Raw genomic sequence first — 23,609 nt, 5'->3', positions numbered from 1 at the left:
ATTATTAATTTAATTGATCTTGATTGCTTCCCCCCCCTTTTTTTTTTAATTCCAGGAAGCATTATCAGTTGTAAGTGAAGATCAGTCTTTGTTTGAGTGTGCCTACGGGACTCCCCATCTTGCTAAGTCAGAGATGACCGCTTCATCTTCCAGTGAATATGGGCAAACATCAAAGATGAGTCCCCGTATCCCCCAACAGGACTGGTTATCCCAGCCTCCAGCCAGAGTCACCATAAAAATGGAATGCACCCCAAATCAAGTTAACGGCTCAAGGTAAAAGAAAAAAAATATGTAAAATGAAGCTTTATTTTAATTTGTGTCTACATGGGAATCCCTGGAAATTTCCCTGAGTATGAAATTAAGAGCAAGCCTTTGAAATTCTTGTCTATCTCCCATTTCTCTTTCCAAGGAAGAATATAAGGGAGATGCCATGTTTTTTAAGTATGAAATCACACACATGCAAACATAAAAATAAACTAGACAAAAACCACACACACCATCCAGCTTTGCTATGTTGCTATTATAAATTCACTTGCCTTCTCTGCATGCCTTTGGTTAGCCTTAACCTTGAGTCAGGTCAAATACTGTATGTTTCTGTAAATCATCTTTCCATATTTAAAGTGGATATACATATAGTAGGAAATCTACTATATTTAGTAGGAAATCCAGTCTACAATAAGATAAGACATATATCTATATGGTTGCTAAGAACCGACAATGACTTGATGGCACATAATGATCAAGTCACATAAAGATAAAGTACTAGCCTTAGAGTTGCTAAACAACAGCAACCATTAGCCACAGATAACAGTTTCCCTTGTCGTTGTCTTGTTTCTGATGATAGGATGCCTTGTGTATTTCTACTTGAATCATAGTATTTTAAGTTTATAAAATTTATCAATAAATGCACCTTTTAGGCAAGTGTATACTCTTTTTGATTTGATTATTTTACCTTTTTCTAATATTTTTTTTAAAAAAGGTGGCATTGGTAAACTTGTTCTATATTGCTTCCAAGTGGATCTGTCCAAACAGCCCTCAGGATTATGCATTGATTTGAAAGAGATTTTACCATTTTAAGTGACTACTCTAAATCATATCCTAGTTCTGAATCCTTAATGAATTTCTTGATAGGGCTCTGCAGACAACTGGGTTCAAGCATGGTTTGCAATGAATACAGGCACATGAACATGATTTCACAGAAACTTTCACTTAATACCTGAAACCAAAAAAATGAGACTGTTTTAAGATGTCCTAATATGTGCTCTGTAATATGCTCCACATAGCCCTTTATGTATAGTGTTCTTTACCAGCAATTCTTGGTATTTACATTCTTTAAAATCATTGAGGACTCCAAACAGCATTGGTTTATATGACTTTTCTCAGTAGGACAGCATGATATTGTTATATTCTTTGTTTAAAATAGTCAGAGTGACTGTGGAATATTTCAAGTTTAGAAAATTTTATATACTCTTGGCATTAATGAATATATTGTTACTTCTGTATTTATAACAGAATGCCACAGCAGTATGAATGCATACTGCATTCATGTTTTGTTCTTTCCTTTACACTTGAAATTGCTGAATACCTGATTATTTCAAGCATAGATAATGGAGTCTTGAACCCACAGAGTTTCCTGATAGCTTCTAAATTCATTGACCTACTATTGTTTATGATTTACCTTTATTCACTTTATTTTTAGTGAGGTAGTCAGGAATGGACCACTAATGCTTCAAAGTAAAGTCATGCTGCCAATTGTCTTTATTTCTCAGAATGTATTTGATTCCTATAGAAAAAAATCTAACAGAAACACAGAACATAAGCAAAGTTGGATTTTGGCTTTGAAGTACTTCCAACATTAATGCACACAACACATTCAGAAACAACCGATACAATTCTCACTTATAAGAGGAAACTTGGTGATGGCTGTGGATGGAAAGCTAAGAGCTAATATCTCAAAGGTGCTTAACTGGACTTCGTTTTTCTTTGAAGACTTTTCACTTCTCCTCCAAGAACCTTCTCATTTCTGACCAAATGGTGGAAAATGGAAGAATTTATATTCCTTGTAGTCATCTGGTTGTAAGTACTCTTTCTAACAGTCACGGAGGCCACTTGGAAGTTTATGTGTGCCCTCAGGGGGACTGAGGTAGTCTCATATCCCTCCCCCTGTGTTGAGGAAAGGGCTGTTCAATTTTAATGTAGATGGCCTCTTTGACCCCTCTTTCAAATTAAGGGATCATCTATGTTAAGATTGAACAGCCCTACCTCAACAGAGGGGGAGGGACATGATACCACTTATCTCCTGTGTACAACACAGTCCTTTCAGCAGCTCCAAGAAGGTTCCACATCCATTTGCACTATTCAGGTGATTCTGAGGGCAGAGATAAACCTCCACATCACCTCAACAACTCTCAGAAAGAGTGCTAATGACCAGATGACTGCAAGGAATATAAATTCTTCCATCTTCCACTATTCAGTCATAATCGAAGAAGCTTCTTGGATGAGAAGCGAAATGTCTTCAAGGAAAAACAAAGTCCAGCTGCCCTTTGAAAAAGGATGACTGAGAATCTGCATAGACACTAAGAGCAAATATGAACAAAAGATACTGACTCAGAGAAGATGGAATTTTAAAGGATAAGTATGGAGGAATGCAGCATCAAGGTGGCAGGAGGTAATGAGGAGGCTGGGAATAAATTTGATAAAGCTGTGCAGAGCAACTGGAGAGATTAAAGAGAGACTGATACTACTTGGTGGTGAAAGATAGCAGATGTATGTATGTATGTATATATGAGGGAGGGAGGGAGAGAGGGAGGAAGGAAGGAAGGAAGGAAGGAAGGAAGGAAGGAAGGAAGGAAGGAAGGAAGGAAGGAAGGAAGGTGAATTCTAGTTCAAATTGTGTTTTGTGGTTCCTGCTCTGCTTTTTATTGGGGTTCTTATTGGAAGAGTGGTAGTTGCGCAATGGTTAGAATGCAGTATTGCAGTCTAACTCAGCTGTCTGCCAGGTGTTCGATCCTCACTGGCTCAAGGTTGACTCAGCCTTCAAACCTTCCAAGGTCAGTAAAATAAAGACCCAGATTTTTGGGGGCAATATGGTGACACTGTAAACCGCTTAGAGAGGGCTGTAAAAGCACTGTGAAGTGGTATATAAGTCTACTGATACTCTTGGTAAATGATTAACATTAGTATGACTAATTAATCTTTTTATTAAATGAGTCAAAGAAGATTTATTTCTTTCCCTATCAATTGTGTAATTAGTGGAAATTTGTGGCAGGCTGGGTAGAAGCCCATTTCTTCAAGTGAAATGAGGCAACTATACCCTTCTGGTGTTTAGAAGCAGAGATCTGTGTGGTTTTTGGAAGCTGTTTTAAAAGAGTGATGTTCATAAACCTTTTGTCAGTATGAAGCACTTTTCTGAGACTGCCCAGCTCTAAGTTAAACTGCTTCAGTGGCTTATAAATGCTGTCTTGCACTTAATTTGAAATAATGAATTTAATCTTACAGAACAGTATAAGAGTTGCATATATGATTCAATTATTTCTAAACTATAAGATAAGGACAAGCAAGTGCTGTGAAGGTTGCAGATAGTAATCACATGACCAAGATATGCTGTGCCAGTTGCCAAGTGCCCAAATTGCCAAGGACTCTGTGACAGCCACAAGTTTGAGGACTAGTCAGAAATCTACTTTTTCAAGTATTAAATAAATTTAAAGTAACAAATATTCTGGGACAAACTAGTGTAATTATATTAATCTGATCTCAAGTATTGTACAAATAGGTTCTTATTTATCATAGCATAGATTTATCTGTTAATATTATGGATATTTTAATCATATTGTTTTATGTTGAATTATAATATTTTGAATTTCAGTGACATGTGGAATAACATGGAAACAAAGCAAACTTATTTAAATGTTTTTTAAAAATAGAACTTTTAGAGTTGAATCTCCTAAAATTTCAGCACTGAACTCTCTGTTCCACCTGGATCTCTGACATCCATTGTAGACTTCAAAAGCTAACAGAAACAAGACTGCAAGACAGTTCCTGAGATTGCCGATGAGCAGCACATAAAACTTTTCTTAGAGTACTTCCTTCAGTTCTCAACTTTTTTTAAAAAAAAATATTCTATATTATCCGGGAATTTTTAAATTGTTTCCTTAGGACTTCCCCTGACAACTGCAGTGTGACAAAAAGTGGAAAGATGACTAATAACACTGAAAATGTTGGCATGAACTATGGAAACTATATGGAAGAAAAGCACATCCCTCCACCGAACATGACCACCAACGAACGAAGAGTTATTGTTCCAGCAGGTGAGCAAATATTTTTAAATAACTATTTAAAGAGAATGTACCTTATCACTAAATACAGTAGAGACCATCCATTCACATTACGAATGTCCATACTGATTTCAGAATACAACTAAAGCATACACTTAATTCTTCTCTATTGAAATTAACAGCATAGTGTTTATTTGGTAAAATTATGTGGTTTTCAACATCTTCGAAATCAGTTTATGCATAGATTCAAGAAGGAGAAGAAGAAAAAGGAGAAGAAAGAGAGGGAAGGGGGGGAGTAGTAGTAGTAGTAATGCACTGCAAAGGTGGGTTTCAGCAGGTTCTGACAAGTTCTGGAGAACAGTAGCAGAAATGTTGAGAAGTTCGGAGAACCGATAAATACCACCTCTGACTCCCATCTATTCTCTGCGTCCCGAGTCCCAGCTGATTTGGAGGAAATGGATTTTTGCAGTAACCTTCCCCTGGAGTGGGGAGAGAATGGAGATTTTACAGTATCCTTCCCTTGCCACCCCCACCAAGCCACCCCCACAGAACAGGTAGTTAAAAAAATTGAATCCCAACACTGATGCACTCACACACCAAGGAAACGTTGTCCTTTGAAAAAATAAGTTAAACAAGTTTAACACCGAGATACTGAGATCATTGGAAGTGAGGCGGGAATTTTTGTCTTGTTTTATCCTCATTCTTATAGGGGTTTTGTAATTGTATTTATATAATTTTTCTCTTAGATATCTGCCAAAAATTAATATGTTTTGTTAATTTTGGTCATTGCATTCAAATTAGGATTAACCTAGGAAAACAAGAGACTATAGGCAAGTTATGCTTTGCCTGTTTTTGTCTGACAATGTTATGTAGGATTTTATTAGAACAATTAAATACAAGGATGCATTATTACAAACAAACAAAAAAAACAGAAGGACTGTCAAATGAAATGAAAGGCTTGTTATTATTTATATATTTCATTTTTTGGCTTTATAGACCTACCTCACTCAACAGTGGCATACATCATCAATAACACTAATTAATTAATAAAAAATAAATAAATATAAAAAAGAATCTAAAGAAAAAAAACCCCAATAAATACATAAAGTATCAAGAAAAACCTCATTCAGTTTGTCATACTATTATTTCAAGTATCTTCTTAAAATACCAGCACCTACCATTCCCTGATCTTCTGTGTTCAGACACGTTGAAGAAAAATATTTATTTCAGTTGCTATCAAAACTTTCAGAGAACATCATGCTGGTTGTCATGGTACACAGTCTAAATATATGCCTGCTTCTCAGGATCTGAAAATAAGAAAAACTTACTTTACATTTAAGTAATGAAATACTATATAATGAGTTTGTTTAATTCAGTGACTTTGCTGTGGTCTTTAAACCACAAATATGCATAGTATATTTCACACTGCAATAGGGAATATGCTACAGAAAATTGCTAAAGACCTCTTCTAGAGCAAGTATTTACTAATGCTTAATGTTAGGAATATTTATCTCTGATGATAAATCAGAATCACTTCTAAATAAAATGGGTGGCAAATAAATTTAGGAAGAAAGAACAAAATGGTACAAAAGAGCCCATATAGAAAAATCTAACAGAAACAAGACTGCAAGACAGTTCCTGAGATTGCCGATGAGCAGCACATAAAACTTTTCTTAGAGTACTTCCTTCAGTTCTCAACTTTTTTTAAAAAAAAATATTCTATATTATCCGGGAATTTTTAAATTGTTTCCTTAGGACTTCCCCTGACAACTGCAGTGTGACAAAAAGTGGAAAGATGACTAATAACACTGAAAATGTTGGCATGAACTATGGAAACTATATGGAAGAAAAGCACATCCCTCCACCGAACATGACCACCAACGAACGAAGAGTTATTGTTCCAGCAGGTGAGCAAATATTTTTAAATAACTATTTAAAGAGAATGTACCTTATCACTAAATACAGTAGAGACCATCCATTCACATTACGAATGTCCATACTGATTTCAGAATACAACTAAAGCATACACTTAATTCTTCTCTATTGAAATTAACAGCATAGTGTTTATTTGGTAAAATTATGTGATTTTCAACATCTTCGAAATCAGTTTATGCATAGATTCAAGAACAAATCTGTTCCTGGAATCTTCTTTATTTATTTATTATTTTTTATTTATTATTTAAACTTATATACCGCCCTATCTCCCAAAGGACTCAGGGCGGTTTACAGGCATATAAAAACATCAATATACAAATTAAAATAATCATTAAAAGACTTATTCTAATGCCAATAATTAATAATACCAATTATTAAAAATAGAAATATAAATATTAAAATCAATTTAAAACCCCTCTAAATTTAAAAATCTAAGCCAGTCCTGCACAGATGAATAAATGAGTCTTGAGCTCGCGACGGAAGGTTCAAGATCTGGAAGTTGACGGAGTCCTGGGGAGTTCGTTCCAGAGGGTGGGAGCCCCACAGAGAAGGCCCTTCCTGGGCGCCGCCAGACGACACTGCCTAGCTGACGGCACCCTGAGGAGTCCCTCTCTGTGAGAGCGCACGGGTCGGTGAGAGGTATCTGGTCGCAGTAGGCGGTCCCAGATAACCCGCCCTATGCCATGGAGCGCTTTAAAGGTGGTCACCAAAACCTTGAAGCGCACCGGAAGGCCACAGGTAGCCAGTGCAGCCTGCGCAGGATGGGTGTTATCACGGGAGCCACGAGGGCTCCATCTATCACCCGCAGCCGCATTCTGGACTAACTGTAGCCTCCGGATGCCCTTCAAGGAAGCCCCATGTAGAGAGCGCAGTAATCCAGGCGAGACGTCACGAGGCGTGAGTGACCGTGCATAGGGCCTCCCGGTCCAGAAAGGCGCAACTGGCGCACCAGGCGAACCTGGTAGAACGCTCTCCTGGAGACGGCCGTCAAATGATCTTCTAGAGACAGCCGCTCATCCAGGAGGACGCTAAGTTGCGCACCCTCTCCATCGGGGCCAATGACTCGCCACCGATGGTCAGCCGCGGATTTAGCTGACTGTACCGGGATGCCCGCATCCACAGCCACTCTGTCTTGGAGGGATTGTGCTTTTGCCTGTTTCTCCCCATCCAGACCAGACGGCCTCCAGACACCGGGACAGCACTTCGATAGCTTGCTGGGGTGGTCCGGTGTGGAAAAGTACAGCTGGGTGTCATCCGCATACAGCTGGTACCTCACACCGAACCCACTGATGATCTCACCCAGCGGTTTCATGTAGATGTTGAACAGAAGGCGAGAGGATCGATCCCCGCGGCACCCCACAAGTGAGGCGCCCGGGCCGACCTCTGCCCCTGTCAACACCGACTGCGACCGGTCGGAGAGATAGGAGGAGAACCACCGATAAACGGTGCCTCCCACTCCCAATCCTCCAACCGCGCAGCAGGATACCATGGTCGATGGTATCAAAAGCCGCTGAGAGGTCTAATAGGACCAGGGCAGAGGAACAACCCCTATCCCTGGCCCTCCAGAGATCATCCACCAACGCGACCAAAGCCGTCTCCGTGCTGTAACCGGGCCGGAAACCGGACTGGAACGGGTCTAGATAGACAGTTTCATCCAGGTGCAAGGGAAACTGATATGCCACCATACTCTCTACAACCTTCGCCGCGAAGCGAAGGTTGGAGACCGGACGATAATTACCTAAAACAGCCGGGTCCAGGGAAGGCTTCTTGAGGAGGGGCCTCACCACCGCCTCTTTCAAGGCGGCCGGAAAGACACCCTCCACCAAAGAAGCGCCAGAATCGCCTGAGCCAGCCTCGTGTCACCTCCTGCGTGGCCAGCACCAACCAGGAGGGGCACGGGTCCAGTAAACACGTGGTGGCATTCAGCCTCCCCAACAACCTGTCCATGTCCTCGGGAGCGACAGGGTCAAACTCATCCCATAAAATGTCACCAAGACCACCCTCAGCCGTCTCACCAGATCACCGCAATCTTGGTCCAAACCATCCCGGTTGAACGATTTTATCGTATAGATAACCGTTAAACTCCTCAGCACGCCCCTGCATCGGGTCATCCCGCTCCCCTGGTGTAGGAGGGAGCGGGTCACCCAAACAGGGCGGCTGGGCGGTTATCTGCCGATGCAATGAGGGAGGAGGCGAGCTACGCCGCTTCCTCAATGCCACTAGGTAAGCCCTAGTATAGGACTTCACTAGTGTCCGATCAGCTTCTGAGCGGCTGGACCTCCAGGAACTCTCTAGGCGCCTTCTCCGCGCTTCATCCCTCTCAGCTCCTCGGAGAACCAAGGAGCCGGTTGGGACCCGCGCCGGGTCAGAGGTCGCAAAGGCACGACACGGTCTAAGGCCCCGCCGCGCCCGCTCCCAGGCCGCAACAAGTTCCTCAGCCGAGCCGTGAGCCAGACCTCAGGAAATGGCCCAAGCTCCGTCCGAACCCTCCGGTCCATCAGGCGCCTGGGACGGAACCAACGATCGGCTCGCCTCCCTGCGGTGGTGAATGGCGGTCAGAAAGTCCAGACGAAGGAGAGAGTGATCTGACCATGACAAAGGTTCAGTGACTATTTCCTTTAAGTCCAGATCTCTCGACCACTGACCAGAGACAAAAATCAGGTCCAGAGTGCCACCCCCAATGTGAGTAGGGCCATCAACTACTTGGGTCAGGTCCAAGGCCGTCATGGAAGCGATGAACTCCCGAGCTGCCGTCGATGACGAGCCGGACGATGGCAAGTTAAAGTCCCCCATGACTAAAAGTCTGGGGGTCTCAACTGCCACCCCGGCCAGCACCTCCAGGAGCTCGGGCAGGGCAGCTGTCACGCAGCAAGGAGCCAGGTACGTGATCAGCAAACCCATCTGGCACCTATGACCCCATCTCACAAAGAGGGATTCGCACCCGGCAATCTGAGGTACAGTGGTCTCCTCGGCTCTAGACTCTCTAAGCACAACCGCCACCCCGCCACCCCTACCCTGAGCCCTCGGCTGATGGAATGCACGGAAACCCGGCGGGCACATCTCCACAAGGGGCACACCCCCTTCCGTGCCCAGCCAGGTTTCCGTAACGCCTATAAGGTCCGCAGCGCCCCCCTGGATAAGGTCATATATTAGGGGGGCCTTATTAACTACGGACCGTGCGTTGCATAACATCAGCCGCAGGCCCAGGCTCTGGGGGTCTTGACCATCCGGGGAACGGGAAAAGGACGAGGGATCGGGGCGTGCGACCGCTTGCAAACATCGGGCGCGCGCCCCCCCAGAACGATATGATCCCCCCCTTCCGCCATATCTGCCCCTCCCACTTACCGTGAAAATCGGGCCACCCTCACCAACAGGAACGCAATCTCCCCCCCTAACCTCCGAACCTATTAACTATTAACCTTTCTTTTATTAACTTAAAAAGATTGTGTACCTTCTAGTACACAATCTTTTTAAGTTAATAAAAGAAAGGATTCTAGACTTATTTCAATAAAATTAATCAGTATCCGTAGAAGATGTTTGCCCTGGGGAAAGAACTTAGATGTTTTTTCACAACTTTAACAAAATGACATTTTCTGCTTTCAAAATAGATCCTACATTATGGAGCACCGACCATGTACGCCAATGGCTAGAATGGGCTGTCAAGGAATATGGCCTCCCAGATGTGGACATCATGCTATTTCAAGATATTGATGGAAAGGAGTTATGTAAGATGACCAAAGATGACTTCCAGAGGCTCACACCAAGCTACAATGCAGACATTCTTCTTTCACACCTACACTACCTCAGAGAAAGTAAGAAATAAATAGGTTTGACTTTTTTTTAGAGACATATGCTTATAAGATGCTAAATTCTTTCAGTTAGGAAATTATTGATTATTTTTAAGAAAATGAAAACTAAAACAATATACATTTTATATGATTAGAATGGGTAATAATGTTTTTTCTGGTCACATATCTTTGCTTTCTTTCCATTTCTGAAATGTTAATTCTAAATGAAATCATAGACATAATGATTTTGAGTATATTCAGGCATGTGTTCTATGCAACAAAATGAGCACTTTAGAATATCCCATTAAAATTGATGTTTTCAGGTTTAAGAAAAGCCCCTCAAATATAAATAATATAAAGTAATATATAACATTTAGAAGTAGGAAAAGAACAAAGTGAATTTGCTATTTAAGGCATATAGAAAAATTTCTTCAGTTCTAAAATTTTTTTAAATGTAAGTGACCATTATTCTAATATCAGGCAGTGCAACACCAATATGACATATTTTTCACAGATTTCATAATGAGTATTAAGACATTCTTTAATATTATTCTGACTTAAAACTCCCCCTTCCAATAGAAAAATCATAAACCCATTCCCATAAAGCAGTGTTTCTCAATTGTGACAACTTGAAGAGGTGTGGACTTCAACTCCCAGAATTCCCCAGCCAGCACAGCTGGCTGGGGAATTCTGGGAGTTGAAGTCCACACCTCTTCAAGTTGTCACAATTGAGAAACTCTGCCATAAAGACATGAATGAACTCATGACCATAAATAATTCTATTATACTAAAAGAAAATGGTTAGTAAGATAATTTTGACTATCTTTTTTTAAAATTCTTGGTGTTGCTTTTTGTTTTGTAGCTCCTCTTCCACATTTGACTTCAGATGATGTTGATAAGGCTTTACAAAACTCTCCACGGTTAATGCATGCTAGAAATACAGGTAATGCCATCACTGATCCCCTTTTTATAGGCCATTTTTAAAATTCAGGATTTCTGTCTAAGAGATACATGTTGACTGTGATTTTTTTTTAAAAAAGAGTGCTTAAGACTGTCATATATGTTTTAATATTTATGGGAATTTCATACACCTAATGCTTTTCATAAACATGTAAAATATTTAGCACTCTTGAGGCAATATTGTTCAGTGGGAAGAGAAGAGTTAGTCACCTATGCCTTTCCCATATAAGTATGAACACAATTATGAGACTCACATGGAATATACCCATCATAAGTTCTCTTGGTAGTTTTTCCTACCATGTAAATAAAACAAAAGAAAACAGCAGGACAGCTTTTGCTGAGTTGCCTTATATTAGTGAAGGAACTAAATTTTTGATTGGCCTTCCATGGGAAAAAAATTTTTTGTTCATGTGCAAAAGGAAGGAAATGGAAGGAATAAAGAACATTATAGTCTAGCTTGTTTCCTGACCTTATAATGTTCTACATACAGTGAGATCAGATACTTATTATGCAATTCATTTGAGAAAGTGGAATTGTGAATTTAAGAAGCTGAAACATATCAGTTGTTCTAATCTTTTTGCAAGCTTAATCTTTATTCTATCTGTACTTTTAAAACCAGTGGAACTACTTTAAATATCTTTAAATGGTGCAATCTAATGGTATGCAGTAAATAATGTAATATCTCAAGGACTTATCCTTGAGGGAGGGAGGCATTTTTGGATTTGTCCCTTAACTAGGAAATCTTATGTGAGACCCACTGTTGTGTGCGTCAAACTGTGGACACAATTTAGTCTCATGGGCTTCTAGATATTTAGCTTCTCTCATATCCTTTTTATCAGTTACAGTATATTGGACTGCTACTGTGAATCATTAGATAACTTCCTAGACAAACTCAACTAATCTATTCTTGTGAGCTGTTTGACCATCAGATCAGATCAGATCAGAGCATTAATTTTAAAAAAGAGAAAGAGAGAAGGGGAAAGAGAGAAAATGTATAGCTTTAATTTTGGTTCAACTGCCTGTAATTAAAACAAGCCCTTTTTTGAACAGTTCATCTGGTAATGTAATATCTCTAATTTGATCAAATAAAAGTTCAGGGTACCTCATTTTTGTTATCATGCCTGACAGTTTTAATGACTTCTAGTGACCAGAAATAACACCTTGTATAATAATTCTTAGCTCTGGGCACTTTTTAAGAAAGTAGGATAGATTTTTCACTTGATAATTTTTCTATATTTTTACATAATTATTATCAGTAGTAGTAATGTTAATTATATTTATAAATAAATACAATATATAGAATCACACACTGAGGACTTAGAAATGTGATTAATAAAATGTTAAACAACTTGACATCAATTCATGTTTTGCTCTGTGCAATTGTCCTTTTAGAAAGAGATGTGATGTATCATTCTTAAAATACTTCATGCATTTCACAACTTAGCTTAAAATAATTTGCTAAACCTGTTCTAAATAGAATCTAAATTTCATGACTTAAAAGTTTATTAATTTTATCCTTGTCCCTTCCCCAATTTTATTATCACAAGAGTTTTACCAACAAGATTAACTGAGAAGCAGTAAGAGACAATGACAAGATTATTGTCACCCAATGAGTTTAATGTCTCATGAGATTTTAAAGCTGAATTCCTCAGTTACAGCCCATATTATGTTAAATTTCTTCATCTATAAAGATTAGTACAGAGATATATGTCTTTTCTACTCTACATCAATGTGTTATATTCCCATATGTTTATTTATTCATTCAGTGCCTGTAATTAACAGCTCTTCTGATGTCTTACAAAGTTCAGCTTTATTATAGCAATAAAAGATGTAGGTATTGAGTGATAAATAGCATGAGATTTGAGCCCATATATATCTCAGTGAGCTTATACTCCTCCCCTAGAACAATCCTCCTATAAAGAATCACCACAAAGCCACAGGAAGAGTTACATGCTGCAAGGAAAATAATTGTACAATAGATAGTATTGCCGGCAGACCTGCTGTTACTTATGTTTGTATTAAAGCAAGTAACTTCTATACTAATATGTCAGTTGTATAATTCGGTGAAAACATACAGTCTGCTGACATATTGGGATAATATGCTCTAATTGGAATTATTTCAAGTTGAACTTGATGGGGAAATTAAGCTATCTGCTGCAGTCAAACTTCACAAATGTCATTCCAAAATGTTCATGATATTCACACATATATTTCAATATATAGAGCAAAGCAATAATGTTGGGGCTTTTTTGTTCTTACTTCCAGGAGGTGCAGCATTTATTTTTCCAAATACTTCAGTTTATCCTGAAGCAACACAAAGAATTAGCACCAGGCCAGGTATGCAGAGATATGTACTTTACAACACAATTTATGATATTTCTATCCTTCTTTTTTCTTTTAACACATAATTGTAGTTTTGTCCACTTATAGCTTAGCACATGTTGTCAAGGCATACCAAATTCCCTTCCTCCTTTCAAACAATTTTTCTTCTTCCTCAAAATTTTCCCCCTTTCCCCCTTAATAGGCAGCACAATTTCTGTTTTTGTTTCTCCTTTGTTTACCCAGAATCTGTTCAGTGCTTTTCGAATTCAGCAAGAAAACTGAGACAGCTGTTCTTGTGCTGTGCAGTATGCTGAAACACTACTAAAAATTTTACTGAAAGAAAAGTTTTTCTTTACTGAAAGAGAGAATAATTGTCAGTGCTACTGTGTAGAAGTAGGTGCTGAACACGAGCAAAGGGAAAAAGTGAAAAGAAAGAGAGGAGAGTAGGAGGAAATATTTGGCACAGGATTTTTTTTAAAAAAGAATTTGTAGCACTGAATTTAGGGCATGCTGAAAGATCAGGTAACCATGGAGAGATGGCATGACTTTAAGGCCTGGATAGCCACACAGCTCTGCTGCCTCTTGTGAGGAATTGGTTTCAAAGAGATTAGGCATAAAGAGGATTTTATTACAACTGAATCCACCAACTTTTTTGGTTTTGATTCTGTGCCTTCTGTTTATTTATGAATTAGTTTTCTTAGCATTTTTAAGGAAAAAATAAAAGCAAACAATATACTTTGATATTCTGTTCACAAGAGTCTGCAGAGTATATAAAAGATAGGGAGATCATCAGTAATATGGGTTCTAGAGTTCTTTTTCATTCCTTAAAAATAGTTGCATACTGCCCTGATGGCTGTGAAGGGAGGGGATTAAGAGGCTGCCAACATTTTGAGCTGTTGCCTTCTAATTGCAACATGAAAAGGGAATTTTTAACTTTTTCCCACAACCCTCAGCAGAGTCTGGCTCTTTATTGAACCTGAGGTTGTGGGGATTGCCATCTTCTTTCACACCAGTGTTGACCCTATTTGATTTTGGAGAATTATACAGACAAATAAATTGAGTTTTCATTCCCTTTACATAATTTATTTCCAACATTCTCTTTTGTTTGGAAAGAATTGTAGGATAGGAAAACATACAAAGCATTATTTCCAGCTTTGTTATCATCAGTCACTATAACAGATTTTTGCATTTTTTTCCCTGTGAAATGAAGGAACGATTATGTCTCTCTGTGTATTTCTGCTCTCCCATTCCTTTTCATCTGCATATATATACCAAGAAGTACATCATAGACTGCATGCATTCTGTTTGGAGGCATGAAATAGGAAGAGGAGATGGTCAGCAATATTCCTTAGCTGCTGTCAAACTAGATATTTGCTGAGGGACTTCTCTCTAGACCCCAGCTTGATCTGGCCATTGTTAATTTTTTCTTCCCTTAGCTGCTGTTTTGCCAATACACAATTCTATATATAATGAATTTGGTCCCTCCTGTTCAGTTGTCAAAATTTATTCTGCTAACATACAGGCAAAATTCCAAACCTTTGTATATAATTTATTTCCACTGATCTTTTGGTTGAAAGGAATAGAAAGATTCTAAATTAAGTAACAAAAGGGTCAAATAAATCTATAATAAGAAAGGAACAGAGCAGGAACAAAATAGTTTTAGTGTACAGCCAAATGTAAGAAGTGAAAAAGATTGTGTGGAGGAACACACAATCATTTTGAAATTGTTTGCTTTTTAAAATGAATTTTCACCCATAGTAAAACTTGTTATAAGCCTTAACGCACACATATTTCTTATGTATATTACATTTAAAAAAACTTGAGACTGATCTTCAAAAGTTATTATAGAAATTCTTCTCAAATAAGGATGGAAAAATAGAGGAAGTAGCTTTTATTTGGAAAAAGGAATAAACCATGAACGGCACAATTTCATGTTTTAATACATTTTTCTTCTGCAGGAATCTTTTAGATTGCAATTTTATTCCTTTTCCAAGAATATATAGATTGTTTATATTCCACATATATTGAAGCTACTGCTATGCACTACGTCCTTAACTTTAAAAAAAGGATAGGATATTTTGAGTGTGATCATGCAAACTATTCAGCTGAGGATATTTTTAATACTGTGGTAATGTATATTATGAATATCCTCAAATTAATTTTACAATGTCAAGTCCTCATTAAATTTTCTTAAACTTATTTCAGTGTTATAATGAAAACTCATAGAAAGCCATAGTATGACAGGTAATGCTGTCACGTAAGTGTCTCATAACTGCAATTCTGAGAAGGAATGTTCATAGCTATCCATTGAGTGGTCGTGTCACATCTCCATTCATTAATCTAACTAATACATGTATGCATATAATAAATTGGAGCTTTCTAAAAAGGATACAAAAAGAATGCAGAATCCTAAATCCTAAAATCATGTTACCATGATTTTAATGTTAATAATAATTCATCTTTAATTTTGTTAATTATCTTGGTTCTTTACTATGCAAAATAGAATAGAATCAGACAAATCAAATGAACATAAAATAATGCAATGCAATGCAATGTGATGCAACGCAGTAATAGACGGATAAATGTCAAACATTGTATATGTTTATAACTCCAGAAAGTTATTTTTTTATACAGTGGCAATTAAGTAGACTGCTGTGAGAATAATGTTGAATTTTATATTGTGGTGAATATTTTGCCCTCAGGAATACTACTAATTTCAAGAGCTACCAGATGACAGACATTTGGCCTAAAGCAGCATTCCTATTTTCTATCAGATCTACTTATAGTGATTTCTTCTGCACACAGATATGCCTTATGAACCAGCCAGAAGATCAGCATGGACAAGTCATGGTCATCCTGCTCCTCAATCAAAAGGTAAAAGATATAATGACTGAAAATCCAGTGGAAATACCATGACTATTTCTAAAGCATTTCATCTTCACAAATTTCAAATTTAAAACAATCAATATAAAACTTATATTTTAAAAAATCCTCAGCTTCATTATCTGTTTTGAGAATTGAGAACACATATTAATAAATTGATTTTCATGGTGAAATCAAGAGTATATTATGTAACTATAATCAATAAGTTTGATCTTCAAGATTGGTGGAAGTCAGGTGGCATACACATTTCATGAATAATAATTCAGTCAGATGTGATAGACTATGAACAGGGAATCCCTATTCTAGTTGACCCATAGCTAATGAACCCAGCTAATGAGCAAACACTTTCATTGGTAGTGTTGCTATAAAAACTAGATAAGCATAGTGCAAAAACATGCAACATATTGGACAAATACCAAGAAAAACCATAACAAAAAAAACTATATCTATTCCTTCACAAAGTCTGCTCTTCTGAAATCAATAGATTTCATATTATTTCTGTGAGATTGTTATTATTATGATTAAAGTACCAAGTACCTCCTTTCCAAAGAACATTGACTATATCTCTCTTTGACATAGATGGTAATAAATGTTTTGGTTTGGTTTTCTCTTTTTAGCTGCCCAAGCATCATCTTCAGCTGTGACCAAAACAGAAGACCAGCGTCCTCAGTTGGGTATGTCTTTGGTTGTGCATGTTTTGTATCCTACAGGTTATGGAAAATGGTCAGTAGTTTGTGCTTAGTGTGAGCAGTATGGGCAGGAAATAGCCATTTTATATATAATCAAAACTAAATGTACTGTATTGTTTTTCAAATTATTTTAAAATAATGAAGATAGCTGCCATGCAAGTAGTAAGGTTAATAAATAATGTGCAAACCTGTCTACTAAATTTAAAATGATATAAGGTCCTTAGCTCTGCAGCAGTATCTTCTGACTGGGATCATGAATTGTATGTTTCACTGGTTCTATACAAAATTCACGGTTTCAATATAAGGACAGAAATAAAAATAATTTTTAACCATAATGGATTCCTAAAAGATTAGGTCTATGGAAGGGGTCAAATATACTGTATCTCTGTTTAAGAGAGAAATCATTTTGCGTGTGTGTGTGCATGTATCTATATGCATATGTGTGTATATATAGTAAATAGTTTTGCTGTCTATAATGAAGAAGAAGAATAAAAACCACCACTGTCTTGGCTTTTCTATGTCAGTTGCTACTCTTGAAAACACACCTCCAGGTCTAAAAGAACTCAGTTACACTGTAACAGGTGGACACTCTATTATAAGTTTCCTATCAGTGGAATAGCAATAATGCTGGGAGATGGATTAAGCCACTTAACTCTGTCCATTACTTTTCACGCCTCAAAGCCCTCATATTTTTGTCAGGATGGCAATAAAACTGATTAAACTGACCTTAACTGACAAACCATTATAACTTAACTAAGGAGTACAAGTAAGCACAAAGATTTTGTTGTAATCCTGTCTATAGTTACTAGAATAAACTCCCTTTTTATGACCCTGTAGTGTAATCCTTTAATTTGGGGTAGAGTTGGGGCGAGTAGATTTATGAGCCGGATGCCTTTCCTGATACCATGCAGGGTTTACTGCAGATTTTTTGTTCTTTGTGCCGTAGGAGAGAAACATCTGCTGCTATTTATGATTGAACTTTCAACCTTTTTAGTGGGAGGCGAGCATCTTCACCACTAGGCCACCATGCCACTATGTTCTATATATATAGTATATAGAACTATATTCTATAATTACCTGAATATGAGTATCTAAATGCATTTGTTTTAACTGATGGAAGATTTACTTTGCAGATAAATACAGATTACCTAAACTAGCAATATTATGATCATGCATATTAATCCCCAGCATTTAGCTTGGAAATATTTTTAAATTTCTTACATAATTTTGGCTTATGTCTATTCTTATCTTGATTTAGATCCTTATCAAATTCTTGGTCCAACAAGCAGTCGTCTTGCAAATCCAGGTATGATAAAATATTAATGCTTTACCTTTAATTTTACCTGAAAATAAGAAATGTATTAATTACCCAAAAGATCAGAATGATGATACAAATCCGTCACAAAGACTGTCTGCTTCCAATTCAAAAGTAAATGATTATCTAGCAAAAGTCCCAATAAATCATGGCCATGCTGTGAAGAATAAACTTACAGTATTAATCAATACATAGGCCAAATTGTTAAAACTTTTAGTTTAAAAATAAGTACTTGATAAGTAATTTGATCTTCCTAAGTAATAAAGAGTAAACATTGTCTTCTATGGAACTTGACTAGCTATTTACTTTAATGGGGATAAACTTCAAAGTTCACATGCTGTGAATGATGAGTCAAAGATGTGTACAAAGGATAGGAGTATTCAACGGATAGGAGTTGCCATGATTTGAAGATCTTTTCTGCTTTTCTCATGAACACACGGAAGACAGCTTTGGATGAAAGTGTACTGTATAGATAATTGTGATATCATTTCATATTTTTGGTCTCCTCATATATTCCTTATCTTGTCCAGGCAGGTGAATCAGCTGAGGAACAGGGAAAGGGCAGCCTAGAAGTCTATGTAGATTATGGAGCACTGTTTCATAAATGGACTAGAAAGTTTTCGTGTTAATTCCTAATAAATGTCTCTAATGATTCTTCTTCTTTTTCCCTACCTACAGGGAGTGGGCAGATACAGCTGTGGCAGTTTTTGTTGGAGCTTCTGTCAGATAGCTCCAATTCTAATTGCATCACCTGGGAAGGTACCAATGGAGAGTTCAAGATGACTGACCCTGATGAAGTTGCACGGCGCTGGGGAGAAAGGAAGAGCAAACCCAATATGAACTATGACAAGCTCAGTCGTGCTCTTCGCTATTATTATGACAAAAATATAATGACTAAAGTCCATGGTAAACGTTATGCCTACAAGTTTGACTTCCATGGAATTGCTCAAGCCCTTCAGCCACATCCTCCAGAATCATCCATCTATAAATATCCATCAGACCTTCCCTACATGAGTTCCTATCATGCACACCCCCAGAAAATGAACTTTGTTGCTCCTCATGCTCCTGCTTTGCCTGTTACTTCCTCCAACTTTTTTGCTGGACCCAGTCCATACTGGAATTCACCAACTGGAAGCATCTACCCCAACACTAGGCTCCCAACCACTCATATGCCTTCTCACCTTGGCACTTACTACTAAAGAGGGAAGAATATTTTAAAGGGTATGTTTTCCTGGAATACAAGGAATTAGAACCAGCAAATCTGAACAAAATGTGCCTGAAAGACTGATAATACTGACCAGGATATAAAACAAACTTTTTTATATAGAGAGATTAAAAAGTGTAAAGATATGTTGACATCAGGTCTAAAGATAAAAGAAGAAAATACACATCTAGGTAAAAATTTGTAATAATAACTAGAACATGGGGCCAGAAGAAATTTATAAGATTGCTATGTCTTTTTTCATATCACAGTAAAGTAATACAAGAATATTCCATTATGAACATGGATGCAATAGACGAATATATAAATGCATAAAAAAGTAACTATTTTTTTTACAAAAAATCAAATATGTAAAAAGTGGGATAAATATATCTCTAGAGTAGACCATGTTGTGGTTGGGATAAAATCACCTGTATTCCATCAAGAGAGAGGTATCAGATATTTCAAAACTGTGAACACAATACAAGTTAAAGTTTCTTGATAATGTTACAGAGCTCTGAGCCAAACATTGGGTTTGAGGATGTGCTAAGGGCAAGTGTATGATTGTAGACTAAGGGTTCAAATGTCAGGAAGTTCTCCTATGCAAACCCTGTTGCAATAAATAGGAGCTCACAAGAGCACTATTAAAACCCTGTGTCTGATAAATGTAGAGGAAAGGAATAGGAGAACATGGGGTGATAAAGATGAAGGAAAATGTACTTCTTTTAAAGAGGGGGAAACTGACAGTTTTTGAAGAATTATTTGCTCGGATATGACAAATACCACAGTATGTATTAAGCCATTTTCAGTATTATCAAAGGAAAAACAAAGCTTTTATTTTTAAGTCAAAAGAGGGAGAAATAGTGATAATCGAAGTATGCATCTCTCTATAAAGATATTAAACTGGAATCGTGTGCTATTTAAAATAACACTTCAAACCTCATTCTTCTTAAGGGATGTTGTTGTCTACTAGTTGAAACAGACAAAACCCAATTGCCAATAGACATATTTGTTAGGCAGCGCCAGTTTTTCTTTCCGAGTCGCGAACGCTGTGCGTTTGTCAGAATGAATTATACAAGTCAGTGTTATTTTTTCTTTTGATATAATAATTATATAACTTATGCATTTATACACTACGAGTTGATCTCGGCCAACCAAAGACATAAAAAACGACAATCAGAAATACTGTGGCCTTGAATTTTAACTCTGTATGCTTCATGTTTACATTATGAATTTAACTAGTTCTTAGAAAGCAGAATGTATGTAATAAAATAAGCTTGGCCTAGCATGGCAATTCAGATTCTCACTGTTGTCTAAATTTTCATCTCTTTGAAAAAGAAAACAAATACTTGGTTTTTTTAGATGAGTAAAAATAAATATTTTTAAAAATTGTTTATAAACTTGAAATACTTTTTAAAAAATGAAATAGAAGAAATAAGAACATACTTACTTTTATTTCACCTATTAAAAATTCAGCTCTAACAGTAATTATTACAAGTTGGCAAACCAAATGAGAATGCTCTCCAGACTAGATGTGGAATTGACAGGAGGTCTGAAAGGACATATTGCAGAATTTCTGATGTGCTTCTGTTGTTAATGTTGATCTGGAAATCTGGAAATATTCATAATTATATATAAATCTAGAGCAGAATTTCCCATTCCATTTTATGGATTGCTGCCTATCACATTAATTTTCAGTGTGTTAATATTGTGTTGTACAAATGTCAATGATAGTTAGGAAGATTAAAAGATAATTAGCAGGGAGAACAAGAAAAAGAAAAAGCTACATATTTGGTATATCTCTTATTTCTACCTTAAAGAACTGCAGCCAGAGCACTTCTACCTTCCTTATTGACACATAGTACTTTAGCTTCCTGCTTCCTTGTTCAACAAGGCAACCTTCTCTGCCTCTCACCAGTATTATACTGTATAACAACTCTGTTCTATTCTCTGTTTTTAAAAATGTATTTATCTATATTTTCCATTGGCACAAGGAACCTAAATAAAATTATGGCCAATTTAAAAACATACACAAAAAAGAGTCCAAAGAATATTATTATGGATTTCATTCTGAATAAACTTGGTTACTTAAAATATAAAAGTCCTTGCTACAACGGGTTTTATGATATGGAGGACTTGCATTCATCTGTGATCGATGTATATATGGATGTGATCTTCTCTATACATACATACATATTTATTGAGACCATTTTGAGTTTTATAAAAAAAAATTCCCATATCCACTTTATATATTCTTCCTTCCTTTCTTTCTTTCCTTCTTCCTTTGTAGATTCCCCTTGAATATTTTTTATAGAATTATTTGTATGTATTTCTTAGCATGATTATTTGCTTAAAGCAAGAACAATTCAGGTACTTCCAAGGCTTGACTATTCACTTGACTGACTCATTGACTCTTTGCACTTTTTCATCCTTACAGGAAATTTAGCCAAGCCTAAAAGTTAAAATGTAATAAAATCTACCTTAAATTTTGCCATGCAAAAGAAGTGCAGAACTTACATAGCTTTCAGTAAAATAGATTATCCTTATTTAGTTCTCTGCAAGAGAGCAAACTGCCTCCAGATCCACCTGGCAGCAAGTTCCTTCATCTTGCTAGATGGCAGGGTCAGGACTGAGCTGAATTTAATCTAGAGCTGAGCCATCAGTCAGTTGTTGAGGGAAAAAGGAGACAGTAAAAAAAATTACAATGAAATGATATTTTAAAAATGCACCCATCAGGAAGCAGAGGAAATTGATATTCTCTTTGTAGTCAGGTGTTTCCTGTACAAAGAGGTACTCTCAGGTTATTAGATATGATGGAATGTGAATTAAATCCAAGTATTCTGGATCACAGGTTAGGCTGTCTATAGTATTAGGTCTGCCAGAAGTTGAAACGGATAGCATTAGATACGATAAACTCTCGCCTATGAAATTTGAACAAAGACCTAATTCAAAATGTAGGAGTTCTAACATTACGACATACATATCTGATTTCCCCCCAAATAAGACATCCCCTGATAATACGCCCAATCGGGCTTTTGAGCGCATGGCAATAAGGCCAAGCACTAATTCCAGGGTTCAAAAAAATATAAGACGGTCTTATGTTTGGGGAAAAATCATTTCAAATTTTCATTCCTACATTGCATGCATGTCCTCAATGTATCAATTGGCTCTGGATTCTCTAATCTGGATAATGAGTTATTAATATCTGAACTCTGATCTTTTCAGTTTTTCATTCTAGGAACTTTGTTCCTTCAATTTCATTTTTTTTTAAAGATAATCACTTAAGCCATTCTATCTCTCCATAGTAGGATGGTTACTAACAAGTTTTTGCTAAGATACACAACCTTTAAAATTGTACTTTTCTTTTAGAATAAAAGTGTTACTGTTTCAAAATGTTTGGTGTAACTACTTCCTTGGTGTAAGATCCAAAATATAATTAAATGATGACTAGACTTAGAACGATCAATTTTGGCTTTTTATCACACTTCTTGTATACTTAGCATGTATTTAAGAGGGGATTTTTATGGTCATTTCTTCTTTTAACACAGTGTTACTGGCAATGAAATGATAGAAGAGAGCCAAGGCAAGTTCAGTATATACTTATCCTATCATTGATCTTGTAGTTATTATTAAATCAACTTACATAGATACAATTCCACTTCAACTGCAAGAACTGTAATCTTACTATAGCAGGGATGCCAACTTTCGTTTCCAGGGCCTCTTGCACATGATTTTATTGTTCCTTTGTTTCAGAATCTTTTTTGTATTATTCCTGACCTCTTAAAATAAATGGAGAGCTTGCTCCTCTTGGTATGTTGTGCTATTCAGGCAGCTAATTGTCCACCATTCCATGGACATTTCATATTTTAGTACAGATCGGTACTGTATCAAAATGGTGATTGATTTCAGAAACAAAAGTTCCTGGTTATTGATGTTCTTAATCTTTTGTTACATTTCAAAATTTGAAGTTGAAATTTCATTTATCATCTCCCAAGTAATTTCAGGTTTGTTGGTATTTAAAAAAAATACTTAAAGATATACACAGAGGGACATTTTGTTAGCTTAATTTTAATGCATGCAAATCAGTTCAAAAGACAAAATTATTTTCTCTTTTTTTGGGGGGGGGATATTAGTGACCACTTGTCACATTTTTCCCTGCTTAAATACTATTTTAAAAGTTTTTAGTTAAATTTATATTTGCATTCCCCGATCACAACCTTCAATATACAAACAGGATGAGTT

The 23,609-nt window shown here is 37.0% G+C and overlaps 1 protein-coding gene across 3 annotated transcripts in view; it reads left to right on the top strand.

The window, feature by feature from the left end:
• Positions 1-20,696, top strand: part of ERG (ETS transcription factor ERG) — a 67,064-nt gene extending 46,368 nt beyond the window's left edge. Inside the window, exons 3-11 of one of the 3 annotated variants that reach the window (XM_058185771.1) lie at positions 56-273; positions 4,156-4,307; positions 9,818-10,021; positions 10,860-10,940; positions 13,223-13,294; positions 16,085-16,153; positions 16,780-16,836; positions 18,110-18,157; positions 18,845-20,696. In XM_058185771.1, coding sequence (XP_058041754.1) covers positions 56-273; positions 4,156-4,307; positions 9,818-10,021; positions 10,860-10,940; positions 13,223-13,294; positions 16,085-16,153; positions 16,780-16,836; positions 18,110-18,157; positions 18,845-19,365 — 1,422 coding nt within the window. In that variant the 3' untranslated portion in view covers positions 19,366-20,696. Of the gene's footprint in view, positions 1-55; positions 274-4,155; positions 4,308-6,007; positions 6,182-9,817; positions 10,022-10,859; positions 10,941-13,222; positions 13,295-16,084; positions 16,154-16,779; positions 16,837-18,109; positions 18,158-18,844 lie in introns of those variants that run through there. The other 2 variants (XM_058185769.1, XM_058185770.1) reach the window with 2 other exon arrangements.
• Positions 20,697-23,609: the final 2,913 nt, after the last annotated feature.

Source organism: Ahaetulla prasina, chromosome 5 (assembly GCF_028640845.1).
Source record: "Ahaetulla prasina isolate Xishuangbanna chromosome 5, ASM2864084v1, whole genome shotgun sequence".
NCBI lineage: Eukaryota > Metazoa > Chordata > Lepidosauria > Squamata > Colubridae > Ahaetulla > Ahaetulla prasina.
Note: the sequence above shows the minus strand (reverse complement) of the source record. Positions and strands in the feature narration are given on the sequence as shown.